This window comes from Camelina sativa, chromosome 13 (genome assembly GCF_000633955.1).
Source record: "Camelina sativa cultivar DH55 chromosome 13, Cs, whole genome shotgun sequence".
Classification (NCBI taxonomy): Eukaryota; Viridiplantae; Streptophyta; class Magnoliopsida; order Brassicales; family Brassicaceae; genus Camelina; species Camelina sativa.
This window is the reverse complement of record NC_025697.1, coordinates 19,519,645-19,534,364: the sequence shown is the minus strand read 5'-3', so window position 1 is coordinate 19,534,364 and position 14,720 is coordinate 19,519,645. Positions and strand designations below refer to the sequence as shown.

At 36.4% G+C, this 14,720-nt stretch overlaps 2 protein-coding genes and 1 pseudogene across 2 annotated transcripts; 1 reads left to right on the top strand and 2 right to left on the bottom strand.

The window, feature by feature from the left end:
• On the top strand, positions 1,993–3,855 carry LOC104737178 (putative F-box/kelch-repeat protein At4g11750). The gene has a single exon (XM_010457287.1). It carries the CDS (start codon positions 2,220–2,222, stop codon positions 3,366–3,368), a length of 1,149 nt encoding a protein of 382 aa, XP_010455589.1. The 5' UTR covers positions 1,993–2,219; the 3' UTR covers positions 3,369–3,855.
• LOC104737177 (plant UBX domain-containing protein 8-like) lies at positions 3,914–7,597 on the bottom strand. Its single transcript, XM_010457285.2, has 11 exons — positions 7,360–7,597; positions 6,977–7,038; positions 6,365–6,863; positions 6,176–6,262; positions 5,987–6,102; positions 5,644–5,839; positions 5,338–5,517; positions 5,101–5,244; positions 4,647–4,790; positions 4,511–4,567; positions 3,914–4,225 (listed from the first exon to the last, which is right to left on the bottom strand). The coding sequence occupies exons 1-11, from the start codon at positions 7,444–7,446 to the stop codon at positions 4,118–4,120; spliced, it is 1,680 nt and encodes a 559-aa protein (XP_010455587.1). The 5' UTR covers positions 7,447–7,597; the 3' UTR covers positions 3,914–4,117.
• LOC104737176 lies at positions 8,909–12,458 on the bottom strand (annotated as a pseudogene).

Below are 14,720 nucleotides of genomic sequence, written 5' to 3'. Positions count from 1 at the left end.
GACGGAATAGTTTGGTGGATATCATGAAGTGATCTTTTGATTCGGATGTAGCTTATTGGTTCTTGAGGTTCAGTAATCAACGAGTTGATGGTTTCGGTCAAGAGCTTCACAATGGCCTGTCGACAAGGATCAAGTTGTGTAAAACATGAAATTAATAGGATGTGTCTATTTTTCAATACATCTTAATTCTTACAACTCCTTAAAAGTAGTGATTCCAATTTTTTTGTCATACCATCAAATCACCAAGTTAAATTCATGAAATGTGATTATGTCACATTTTTTCTGTTTTATATTATAAAATTAAGTAGACCATGACATAATCACTTTTGTGCAAATTTTGTTAGTGTGGGACTACATAAGTTTGAATTTACATATTGTATGATTTAAAAAAAAAAAAAAAAATACTTTTGATCATCATAGATATGTTATGTTATTACATAGAGACACTTTACTATTCAGAATTAGGAAAATAGACATTTATTACTGTTTGTGAATAGTGAGATCGTGAAATATAATTATTTCTAGTATTAGGAAATAAAAATTTGGATACAACTAGAATTAGGAAATAGAAACTTCTACCAACATATATAGAACTAGTTTGCACTGCTTAGCTTGTGTCTCAAGGTTGTACTACCCGACTCTCTCCTTAGTTTCCAAGAGATTGTGTTCTCTCGTTGCATCACTGGAGCTTTACAAAACCCGGACGCTTTTAGGACGCACTGAGAAGTGTCTATATGTGCGCTTACATTTAAGTTCTGAAACTAGGCCACGTTGACGTTGGTTCACTTTATGTCGAAACCTAACTCCAATCCCTAACCGTAGCCCTAATCCTAACCCTAACCCTGACCTTAACTTACGATGGTTCACTTCCTACAATGGACCACAAAGAATCCTAACGAATCACACTATCAATGAAGAGAAGAAGTTAAGTGACAATCATGAGTTGGTAGATCAGTTCCAACTTGCATTTATTATCCTCCTTTTGGGTGGCCTCGTGCAGAAACTGGCTCTAATATTTACATCATTGGCGTATACTTCGACGCTTCCTACTCTACTAAGCTAGTCTTCTTCATGGACTGCAGGTCTCACACCTCGCACAAAGCTCCAAAGCACGCAGATGTCCCGAAACCGCCCCCTCGTAAATGTTATTGATGGGAAAATATATGTAGTGAAAGGCTGCAAAAATCCCGATTCCTCGAATATGATCGAATTTTTCGATCCAAAAACCCAAATATGGGAGTATTTGCCATGCCCTAGCGCGGACATAGACAAGAGCGACGAACTACGTAGCCTAGCAATCAACGGAAAACTTTACCTGTTTGGGAATAAAAGTGTCATTGGAGGGTCTTTTGCATTTGGCTTCCCTTTATTCTTCTTGCGTAATAGATAATGTAATCTATTATTATCACAATTACGGCATGATCTGGTGGTATGACCCCGAGAGAAGAATGGTTGGACATTTGAAGGGTTTGGCAAAACTTCCTAAACTACCGACGCAAGTTAGAATGGTGGATTATGGTGGACGGATTATGGTGGACGGATTATGGTTTTGTGGGAAAAGGAAGTAGTACCTGGCAGGTAAGAAGGTGATTTATTGTGCTGAGATTGCGCTTGAAAGACGCAACACAGAAGATATGTATGGGAAGATTGAGTGCTGTGACATTGTGCTTAAACTTTCCGAACCATATGATATTTTGGAAGTTATTACCGCTACTGTTTGATGAACAAAACCATGAGCTATTTTTGCTTGAACATGGTTATATCATTTTTTATTTATTTAATATGATGATTATAGATATATCCTACGGCTTAAAGCATAATACAAATATATAACCATGAGCTTATATTATTGTTCCTCCCTCTTACAAGAACTCTGTTTTATTCATGTGCTCGGTTACGTAGATGTTGTGTTTTCCTCTCTTCTCTGTTTCGCTCTGTTTTGCCTTATTATCAAATCAGTCCAAAATACACTTTGGCAGCTCATCATTATCCGTCTAAATCAAGTTTTGGCCTATCCGGTTCGATTTTGTTACACATGAAGATGATTTCCTAATAGGACTAGTATAATACCTAAATCTAGATTGATTTACAGAATATATACAGCTATACGAATTCAGCTAAGTTTAAGGAATATATATTTATCCAGTATATAATAAAGAGTAATAATTAACAAGGAAGGCTAGCTCTTTGAGTTTTCTTGGAGCTAGCGTTTTGTGCTAATGAGGAATTCACAGGTTGATTTGCCTTATCTTCCTGATGATTTGTGGTTGAACTGTTTAGCCCGTGTCTCCAGATTGTACTACCCGATTCTCTCCATAGTTTCCAAGAGATTCCGCTCCCTCGTGGAATCGCTTGAGCTTTACGAGATCCGAACGCTCTTAGGAAACATCGAGAATTGTCTTTATTTGAGCTTAGGTTTCAGTTCTGATCAATCTGATGCACGCTGGTTCACTTTATGCAAGAGAACAACTCGAAACCCTAACCCTAACTTTAACTCACGATGGTTCGCTTCCTGCTTTAGACCACATAGTATCCTAACGAATCACACTATGGTCTCAGTTCCAACTTACAATCTCACTTCTTCGACTGAGTCGACTCGTATCGCCATTGGTTCTAATATATATATGATTGGCGTATTAGGAGATGGCGCCTTCTCGTCTAGGATCTTATTCATGGACTGCCGGTCTCATACTTTACAGAAAACTCCAAGCATGCAGACGGCCAAAAAGAATCCCTTAATTAGGGTTCTTGATGGGAAGATATATGTAGTGGAAGGATGCAATGATCCTGATTACTCGACATTTATCGAGTGTTTTGATCCCGAAACCCAAACATGGGAGCATGTGCCGAGCCCTAGCGCGGAGATACGTGGTAGGTACGTATCAACAAGTTTAGTTTTGGACGGGAAGCTTTACCTGTTTGGGGATAAAAATCTGGTTTACAAGCCCATAGAAAATAAATGGGATGTGGTAGGATTAGAGATACCTTTGCGTTGGAATCCCACTGATTTTGCTGGCGCAGTAGTAGACAACGTAATCTACTCTTATGGAAGACGTAGTGTGGTATGGTACGACTCAGAGAGAAGACAGTGGAGATATTTGAAGGGTTTGGCAAAACTACCAAAATTACCGAAATTACCAAATCAAGGTCTTTTTGTTAGATTGGTGGGTTATAGTGGAAAAATTGTGGTTTTGTGGGAGAATGATGTGCGTGGTACAGATCCTAAGAAGAAGATGATTTGGTGTGCCGAGATTGCTCTTGAAAGGCGTAATGGACGTAAGGTTTATGGGAAGATTGAGTGGTGTGATGTTGTGCTTACTGTCCCCAAGTCATGTTCTTTATTGCATTTTATGACTGTTACTGTTTGAAGAATGAATTAATACATTAGTTCACATTACTCATTAGTACCATTTTCTTTCTTTCCAGTTTCATTGAATGATTTTCTATACAATGCATCAACTGTTGTTCTGTTTCTCTCTTATAACAAAACTCTATTTTCGGTTTGTTCTCATTTCTTTACCCTATTTCACTCTGTTTTTGACTCCCAAACCAACCCATGTCAAAATTTGTTCGTTTTTGCTCTTGGAAAGTTTTGGATACTTCAAACATATATTGGGATGCAATATCTATTTGTGGTGAAAAAGTAATCAAATGTTCCTACACAATGTACGTAAAGCAAAGAGTAGAAACTTCGATTGCGCTTGAAACACTAAACGTTCTAATCGGGATTTACCAGAGGATTTGGTGTGATGCGACTCCGCCTAAAAGGCGCATCGGATATGGGAAAGTCTAGTGGTGTGATGTGGTGGTTACACTTTCCGAGCAATATGATATTGTGAATGTAAAAAAAAAAAAGTATTTGAAAAAGTTGTTTCAACTATTCTAATTTGTGGGCAAGTTTAAAACAGCAAAGTTGAAGATGACAAACATTATACTTGAGAGATTGAGAGCCAGACACATTAGGCAGTAATGTATGTACAACTGAAACCGGTTTTATAACTCATAATATAATCCCCCCCAACAGATACTTTAAAGAAAGATAAAAATAACTTGAAAATTAAAGAGTTTCTAAGCAGCAGACAAATGTAAGTCTGATATTTAAAAGCTAAAACTTACTTTAGATAAGCTCAAGGAACAATGCTTCTTGTTTGCTGGTCAGCCCAAGATCGTTCAAGGTAGACTCACTTTCTCCATCTCCAAACGCATGCCTTGGATATGGCCTCACCTGTTTTCACCACATCAAAACTTTAAAGACCGGCTTTTTCAGACCTTTAAGATCTAAACTGATTTATAGGACCAAACCAGCCAAGCATATCATTTTTTTGCTTTAAATCAGGGCAGTTAACCTCTGCCTAGCCAGCACAGCCCCAGGGCCGGGTTAGATCAGGTCTGAAGCCTGAACCTCAACTAGTCATTAACCCGATATGTAACCAGCCCTCATAACATCCTATAAGCGTGTTCTATATGCCAAAAGATGAGATATTTATTTATGTAGAGGCAGAAGATTTACCAGTCTGTAAGTGTTGGGTTTCACCACTCTGGCAATGTCTATAAAGTTAAAAAGAGACTGCAAAACAGCAAAGACAACAGTTATTTTTATGGAGAAACTTCGAGTAATGCAAAATAAAACTGATTAGAAAACTGACTCGGAGTTTGTCGGATTTAAGGAACCGGCGGCCACGTCGGGTGCCATCTGGCATCCGGATTAGAAGGGTAATGGCATTCTCTTCGTCTGCTTGTGGCTCCTTAGATAGAGATGCTTCTTTTGCATCTAGCTGCCTCTCTAGCTCCTGCAACAACATTCAGAGTAAAAAAAACCGTAGTAAGCAACAAGATTGCCTTCACTAAAACTTGTGAAAACCAGGCTACATAGCAGTGCGAAACTACTTTTCATAATCATCATTGTATTGTATGGTATAGAGTTCCATCTTTCTCAAGTAAGAAAGGGTTTCCAAAGTTGCCTATGATTTAGACTGATCTTTCTCTATCAACTAGCAGGAGTCTTGGTAACAATCGGCAGTCAATAATTACAGGAAAACTGGAAAACTTGTTTGAACGCAGATTTAGAAAGAGGGTTATATGTGAGAACAGAAGCGGCACCTGTTCTTCCTCGAGTTTTCTTTGAGCTTCTTCCTCTTTTTTCTTTTCTTCCTCCAGAAAAGCCTTTCTAGCAGTTTCTTCCTCTCTAATGGATTTAATTTCTTTATCTCGGTCAGCTTGCAGGGATGCAAGATACTCATCATCCTACATGATGTAGCAGCTCAAGAATTTTATTATCACCCATAAACCTTGATAAATAAAAAGGTTTGGTCAAGCAGCTAGTAAGTGTTGCCTAACCTGCTGTTCCCGTATTAACCTCTGAGCTGTCAGTGAAGGTGAGGGTGGAGGTGGTTGAGCCCTCGGCTGAGGAGGCAAGAATGGAAGAGGAGGATTATATCCAGTTTCAGGAATGCCACCAAACATGGCCGCCTCAAGCATGACAGCTTCATCATGTTCCTCAGACGAAATGCCTCCCCACTTGAGCATACACAATAGAATATCAACAATGACAAGGATTAGCTACTATAGAATTCCTAATTTACAAGTAATACTGGAATTCTAGTCAGGTAACGGTGTAATTAATTAAACAGATTTTATGGATACCTCTGAAGGAAACCCACTGCCACGCTCCTCGGGATTAATACTTGCACGTTCTTCTTCAGGACTCCCACTCCGGGAACGATCAACGTTAGGTGGAGCCAGAGATCCCGATGCTGCACGTCTTGGCCTGTGTCTTATAAGAGGTTGCTCATCAACATCATCGGAGTCATCCTCAAATGGTGAGCTAGGAGCTGCCAATCTAGACAACAAAACAAGACAATTTGTTAGGCCTCCACTTTTTGACAAACACCAGCAGACAAACTGCTTGACAGAAGTTTCTACAACTGCAAGTATCAAACTCGGAGATAACACATTAGCAAAGTAATATAGAAAAGAACCAACAAACCTTCCGTTCAGGGCTTGGGTATCCTGAGGTCCTTGAGCAGCAGTCACTTCAGAAGCTCCTATTTCTGAGGTTGAGGCCTTATACCCTTGACCGCGCAAAACCTCTTCCTCCGCTGACTGCACTAACTTATGTTAAAAGAGATCAAAGGGATATGACAGCGAAAATAAAAGAGAGGAGACAACCATAGACCTTCAATGACATTGTAACAGCTTTTGCTATGTCGTCATCATCTTCCATGTGAGGGGGCCTCTCTTCAAGCAAAGGGTTAGTTGATCCCTATAAAAAAATTATAAAAGCTCATAAAATTTGCTAATCCAGTAAGCCAAACTAAACAAGAAGACAAACCACAATGGTGGCTATTCTCTTAGAGAAGCTTACCCCAGCCTCCTTCTTTGAGGCCTCAATGGCAGCTCTGATCATTTCTTCTTCAATATCATTGTAATCTTGATTATTATTGGCTACAGAACCAGCAAGTCCGTCTTGCCTACTTTGTCCCCTGGGTGCATAAGGAATATCATCATCACTCTCTTCATCTATAATAACAGTTCCTTGAGTAGCTGGACCTTGAACATGTGTTGTTTCAGTCACATCCTCAATAGTAGGAGCATCACTAGATCGTCCTGATGGCCCACTGCTGCTATCCTTAACCTCTATTGGTATCTGCCTAACCTCTCTGGGATGACTAACAAACGGAGGGCGTGGCATAAGAGGATCACTATCAAATATACCTCTAGCAAAGTCCGAATCCAAAAGAGAAAAAGGACGGCCAATTGTTCTAGCTGCATTGAACATAGATAGAGGAGACTGCGGAGCTGGAATCACATCATCTATATCCATTTCATCGTCATGAAGGGCATTAACCGGTGCTTCATGTACCCTGTACAAAGAGCATAACAACGTACACCACATAAAAAAACAAAAATGATAACTTTGCATAGCTGAGAAAGAAGAAAATAAACAATCATCAGTGAGATATAGATGATGTCATACACATTTCGAGCCCCCTCACTGAAATATGCATTCACAGCTTGATTAAGATCACCACGATGTTCCTGCATAAGATTGGAGAAAAGAAAACAATCAATTAAAACCAAAGTTTCCTACTTTTCGATACAATCAGCTCTCAAAATTACAATATTACACACTCATCAACGAACGAGCTAAAGAGAGCAATGTAAAACCATTGTATAAACTCAATCAGACCATCCAATGAACTAAAAATTGCGACTTTAATTTCAACCCTAACAAGAGAACGATCGTCAGTCATATGGAACTTTTCAGTTAACCGATTCGCCGAGAAACATTCCGATATGAATAGATTGCTTTTGAAAAAGAAATATGAATCGAGATGAGTAAAAAAAAATTCGAATCACCTCGAGTTTCTGAAGGGCGACGGCGTTTGAAGCGCCGGTGATGCTGATGAAAGTGTCGATTGCTTCCTGATTCGGTGTCGACGCCATAGGAGAAGAAGAAGAAGAAGAAGATTGGAGAAATGAAGGAAGCTTGGGTTCGTAGCAACAAAGTGTGATTGTAAAGGTTTCGTCTTTTGTGTTGTTCTTGGAGTGACCAAGGGGAAATGTCTAAAACAAATGTTGTTGAGTTGTGATGAAGAAATTGTAATTGAACTGTGTGGATTGGATCGGCTAAANTTTTTTTTTTTTTTTTTTTTTTTTTTTTTTTTTTTTTTTTTTTTTTTTTAAATATTATTACTCTTTTTAGGTAAAGGTAATGATGATGATTTTACTATGTGGAAAGCTTTGAAGCTTTTGTATGGTTCTACGATGATTATTGTAAAGTGAAAGACACATATTTAGTTTAGTCAATATTGAATTGATTGATAAAAAAAAAATACATTTAAATTTTGTATTCAAAAGAGTATTTCCTACATTACCAATACAAGATTTGAGGTTTTTTTAGTCAAATTTCCATAGACAATCCCTATATATTAATAGGGAAGCATTTTGAAAAAAATGCAGAGGTGTTGTCGCTGGATAGTTTAAGACACTTTTTAGCAATTTACCGATATTTGGTAATACTATTTACAATACATGCCATTATATGTTTAATCAAAAAAAATATATATATTGTCAAATTTTTCTTTTTTTCACCTGTACTATATTTTGTTTATGTGTACTTTAATTTTTTTTTAAAATGTAACATCTAATTTTATTAGTAAAAATAGTTATTCATCAAATAATATACCAAAAGTTTTTCCCAAACACTAAAAAAAGAAATGAAAGTAATAAGAAAATCAGCAAATTAAAATACAAATTTGAACTTAATACTACTCATATCTTTACATTTTATGTAAATACATATTACACTTCCTAAAATTTACAAAATTTAAAAAATATTTTTTTATTTAATCATTTGTCCTGTTTCAATAAATTGCACAAAAGACATGTTGGCATAAATAATAATATTTTATCATTATTTTCTCGAACTACGTTAAAACTTTTTTACATTCAAAAATTTCACGGGTGAGACGTATTTTAACACGAAATAAAAGAAAATTTGAATTAAAAATATTTTAATTACATATTACGTTTGACACAAACGGATGTTAATTCAATAATTATAATTTGACTCATAATAATTTTATTTAAATTGATTTATTTTGCACATTAGTGCGGGTTGTTACCTAGTTTATTTTTATTTAGTTAAAACAATATTCACTACTGACAAATAAAAAGAACAAAATGTCAAAAAGAAGAAGGTGGGGTATGTATTAAAATGTCAAATAGGATATGTTTGGACCATATCGTCAAGACATATATAAAAACATGTAACCTATCAAATCTACAAGGAATTGATCGTGTTATATGACATAGTTATTAGCATTATCCCCCTATATTACTGTGGAATAATCATATCATGATACATACGTACTTCTTCCACATGATCACTATAAATTTTGAGTCTTTAACTCTCCGGTAGCCTTTGTCTCCTCCGTCTGTCCACGTGGTAGGACGATCCCGTGCTTGGCTCTCCTACGCTGCTTCTGCTTGCTATCTTTATGTACTCGGTGAAGTTGGTTGTAGTAGTGAGACTCGTTGTGGTGGTCACGTCCAAGCATCATCTTCTGCAAACTGTCGTCGTTTTCGCCACGATGGTGTTTGTGTCTCTGTTGTGTCCTACGATGGTGATTATGGGATTTGATGACACCATGCCGATGGTTGTGATGGCGATGGTGATGATGCCGGTTCAAGGCGTCTTCTCTAGTGGGTAATAGTCTACGATGATGGTCTAAGTCGAAATGATCTTCCCACCAGTCGTAGAATGGATCAAATAGTCCCTTTTGGTGCAAGAGCCAGAGAAGCACACAAGCTGTTAAAACAAAACACGTTATAATCGAGATATTATGTTAGTGATTTGAGGTTGCGGTCGCGGTTTGAAAATGCTTACTGGTTGGGAAAAGAGCGAGGAGAAGGCCGAACATAACCATCCAGCTTAAGCAAACGTATTGAATGTGGCAGCTGAAGTCGAAGAAACTTGAACATTTGTTTCTGCAAATATTGATTGATTGGTTCAATATTTCATTATTTCTCAAGAGAAGTTAAAAGTTAGGAGAAGTGTGTAACCTGCAAGTGTCCCCCGTGATGAAATCGATTAAACCATTGATGATTTTAGTCCACAGTATCCTAATCGATTCAAAGAAACCTTTAGGATAAGTCTCTGGAATTTGAAATGGATTAGTAACCTGCATGTTAAAGATACTGGTCAGTTAATGAATGTTCGATATCAAACATTTAAACAAGAATCATATAAAATTTCATAGTAGGGTAACCTGAGTTCCATTGTCAAGGACAGTGGCCGTTGTGCTGAACTGACACTCGGCTCTGTCTACTTCGCTGAACTGAGAATCCTTGAGTATAGCTACACAAAAAACTAGAAATGATCATTCTTGATACAAATAAGATATCAGGTAGTTTGTAAGATAAGAAGGTTCAGGATCACCTGTGCATATATATTTTGAGGCCTGATCTTTAGTGGGATACAACTTAAAAGACCGAGTTGTAACTGCTTTTGGTTTTATAATAAAGAATTGCTCCTGAAAACAACAACATCAGTTTGTAACATTCCTTTAACAATGCTTTCTTCTTAGAAGATTAACTAAGAGTTAGTTACCTCAACGAAAGCAACGCCTTTGGAGCAATCGAACTGCGTCAAAGGAAACAAGATGCAATTCATATATCAAAGAAACTTTTTCTTGCTATCAAATTTCGACGTAAGGTTTAGTTTTTAATAATACCGTTAAGCTATAAGATGCTTCTACTTCACCAGTATTCTTAATTGTGACTGCAGCAACTCCGAATTGAGTAAGTGCCTCAAATGTCGGTATAACGATGTTTATGATCTTACCAGGACTCCTACAACCACAGAAACGTTACTTTACTTGGTAATCATCATTTCTAGAATGTACTTTTAAGTCTTTTTTACCTCTGGAAAACGTATTCAATATCATCAGCTCTTAGCTCTATCAGAAGATTTGTGTTGAGTGTTTCTGTGACTCCGATGGAGAACGAGTGAGGTCCCGCGTTCTGTATCTCATGTAACGAAAAAGTCAATAAGTCAATATCAAATCTCATGTTCTACTGATTCAGAAACTAGTAAAGTTGACACATAACTGGATGTTGATTGATCCTCTCAAATCTTCCTTCTAATCCATAATAAGAAAGTTGGTGTCGATTGATCCGGTTCATATCTGCCTGAAACAGACTTTGTTACACGTTGAAGTGAAACAATGATGAAGTGAAACAATGATGCAGTAATAAGGTGTTAGAAAGCTATAACATTTGTACTAACCTCATGAAAGTTCCATAATTGATTATGCAAGCAACTCCAATATGGTGAAGAGCAGAAATTTGGTTGGCTGTTAAAAGCTTCATAGCTAACACCAATTTTATTACATTCTAAGCCATCTAATGTAAACCTCACTCTTTCAAGAAGCATCCACATTGAGTAATTGGCGCCTAAGTTCCCTGGTTGTCCTGCTATAGCCGTCTTTTTTGAACCGGAAGGATTTTTTATTTTAGCATTATTACAGAGCGGTGCAAGTTAAAAGAGACTTTAAAATGGATTAATCAGTAGCTAGTTAATTACCTCTCTTGGGATAACAAGATAGAAGTCTTCGAAAGAAGGAATACTTGTGTAACCAGCAAAGTCTCCAATGAGATTAACCTTGAGGAAATTATCATTTGCAGTAGCTGTTCTGTTTTCAGGACCAATGATCACTTCCTGAGATTTAAAAAATAAAAAATCAATCATAAGGTTGACTAACTTGGGAACCAAAACCAGCTTTAAAAAACCGAAGACATACTGAAACTCTAGTTCCTGTCTTCAACTCAACTCGCACGCTAAATCCTAGTGACCGCTGTCCAATACCGAAAACATGAAACCTAAAGGACAGAAAGAAAGAGGCCAAACTCAACAAGGGTACGTAAGTGCACAAAAACCATGAAGCTAAGAAGACCATACAATTGAAGGATTCATACCAGTCACCTGGAAAACGAAGGCAATGCGCGGTATTTGCCTTCCCTTTTATCATCTTATCAACTAGTCAAAGTCAGTTGAAGGAATGAGTCTCTCCAACAAGCGATACAAGAGGAGGAAATGTTAAATGAAACCAAAAAAAAAAAAAAACACATACAAATATCTCCACAAGACGAAGGCATTCTTCGCTGCGGTCCACATGGACAACACATTGGCTGAGTCTGCTCCAAAACGTTACCCTTCTCATCCCGTAACCTGTATAATCGTCACATGAAATCAGTTAAAAGGTACTCATCAAACTCAGGTGATCAATGTTAGTATATATATAGAGAAAATTGGCGTTAAAAGCACATCCTTACCTCTCACATATTTGTACAATATGTGGTCCAGCATCAGGCTCACACTTACGAGTCGTGACATGATACTCTTGAGGTTTGTAAGGTACATCCTAAAACGTTTTTTTAAAAAGGTCAAACCCACACTAAAACTAGCAACACTAGACCAAATTCATGATGATCAAAGTCTTAAACACAAATTCATAGATACCCTAATGTAAGTAAGATCGTAGAGAGCATATGCTGCAGATTTGTTGACTGTAATAACCGGTGGAATCCGTACGATTTGCATATTACTACTGGAGTTATCTTCAACCTCCACTATCTCCGCTACAATCGAAGCCTCTCCTCCACTCTTTTTATAAAACCAACAAAAAAAAAAAAAAATCAAAACCGATGAAACACAAAATCGCATGCATAATACAGAAGAACAAAACAGATTAAAAAGGACTTACGGATCCACTAGGAACAGCGAGGTTTAAAACGATCTTAGTTGAACAATTGAGATTACCAGAATCTGATGTTTTCTCACACTTCTCTAGCTTTGATTTCGACAATATCTGAATCCCTTCGACTTCGTTTAACATTCCGATGATGATGATTCCGGCGGTTACACAAGCCATCACCACCACCGCGTTCACCATTTTTTTCATTATCAGAAGTTACTCTCTCTCTCACTTACTCGGAGACGCGAATTGTGTTTTCTTTTGAAGAAACTGCTTCGTCTTTGTTTTTTTTTTCCAACGGTTGCTTTGGTTTTCTAATCTTAATCCACTAGATTTAAACCGGAAATTACAAGTGTACCATTCTAAACCGGGAATTACAACTTAATAAACCGGGATTCAGTCTTAAAGTTTGGTTCAATCAAACTCATGCAGGCATGCTGCGCTTGAACGCTTCACGTTACAATCACAAATGTGATGGATCTTCAAAAATTCTAAAATACGACATAAGAGAAAAGATGACAGAAGCTGTCGTTGTTATATATATATATATTATTTAATATATCGTAAACATTTTGTTTATTCATCAATCATCATCAGGTATTGAAAATGAAGGTAAAAGGATATGAAAACAAAAACAAAGTCAATACGTTTTCACTTGCACAATTTTCAGACCTTTGTAACCCCCGTGAGGCCACCATATGCATATTGCTTTGCTTTGTCTACTACCTACGTCTCTTTCTTGCTTTGCTTGGTTCATTTCATTCTTTGATTCCTGCTTTCTCATGACATGTTTCTTCTTTAATTGCAAGACGACACCGTAAGTGTCTCTTATATATATGTTGACGGCATTTAGGAAACAAAATCAAAACCAGCGCAACTCTCTTTGTTTCGTCAATTTTTGTGTTTCATCGATCGTTTGGAAGAGACTAGTCTTCTAATTTATTGTATTGTCGGAAAAAAAAAAAAAACTTAAAAACACAATTCCATTACAAAAATATTTTTATATATCCTGATTTTAATTCCCTATGACAAACAAAATAGTTTTCACAATAATTAAAAATTCAATCCATATCAAAAAGAAAGAATTCATTATTTACTTTTCAGTAATGTTCTGTATTCTTCCAATTATATTATTCAAAATGAAACTCAAAACAGAAGAGTTGGTTAAATATAAATGAAGAAACACAAAACACGTTTTGTAACCAACATTTGGATTTTTATGTAATACAGTACAATAATGGATCATTTTAATTCCTCAGGCGTCTAGTAAATAATAAACATATATCTACATGTACACAAGTGTCAAGTACTATATAAGAGAGTTGGTTAAAATTAAATAAAAACACAAAACACGTTTGTAACGAACTCCCAACTAAAAGAAAGTAGAAAAAGTACTTTAAATAAATCATTACAATTAAAAGAAAAGAAGAAAAAAAAAAGCTTAAATTCTAGTCACCATAACTCAAGTTTCAAGACCACGTACGTTTTACACTTCTAAACGAAATACCATACATGAAGAAAAATTTGGTCCCAACACAACCACAAGAGAGTTAGTTATAACTTATAAATTATATAAATCGAAAATCCCAGAAAACACATTGTAACAATCTAGCATTCCAACAAGAATAGAACACATGCAAACAAAGTGCAATGATTGACCAAATTAATTTCTTGGATGATATGATAAGATCGTACAAAAATATATATAACCAACAAAACAACTACGGAATAATGAATACTAAACTATTAATTAAGTAGCCTAATTCAAATATTAAGGAACCCAAAACTTTAACAGGTTTTTCTTTTCTTTTCTGCTTATGCAAAACGGACAGAAAAAAAATAAAATAATAAGAGAAGAATGTAGATTCTCGAACATGAAAGGTAGCCATTGAGATAAGGATGGTCCACCAGCATGTGTACATTGTCTATTGGTTGCAAATTCTCGACCAACTAGTATTTAAGTGACCCTTGTTTCATCACCATTTCATCAATACAAACTTATAACTACTTCACACAAACATTTTCTGATCAAACAACAAATCAAATATCCAAAGATGGAAGGTAAAACTTTGATTGCAAGTGTGCTTGTATTGAGTCTGTTCATGGCACAAATTCAAGTTGACGCAAAGAGCTGTTGTCCGTCCACCACTTCTAGAAATATCTATAATGCATGCCGCCTAATCGGAACTTCCCTAGAAGTATGTGCAAACGTTAGTGGCTGCAAAATCGTTAGTGGATCGACATGTCCTAACGGATATCATAGGGACACTCTGGAAAACAAAGGTAAATTGAATATTATTGTGCTTTATTTTGTACTTTATTTTTTAAAAACAGATCAGAAATTCATTTTTTTTGTAATGTGTTTTTTTTTTTTTTTGTCTCAAGGTGATGCTGTCAATGAATACTGCAAGGTTGGATGTGTATCTTCTCAAATATAATTGATTCGTATCTCAAATATAA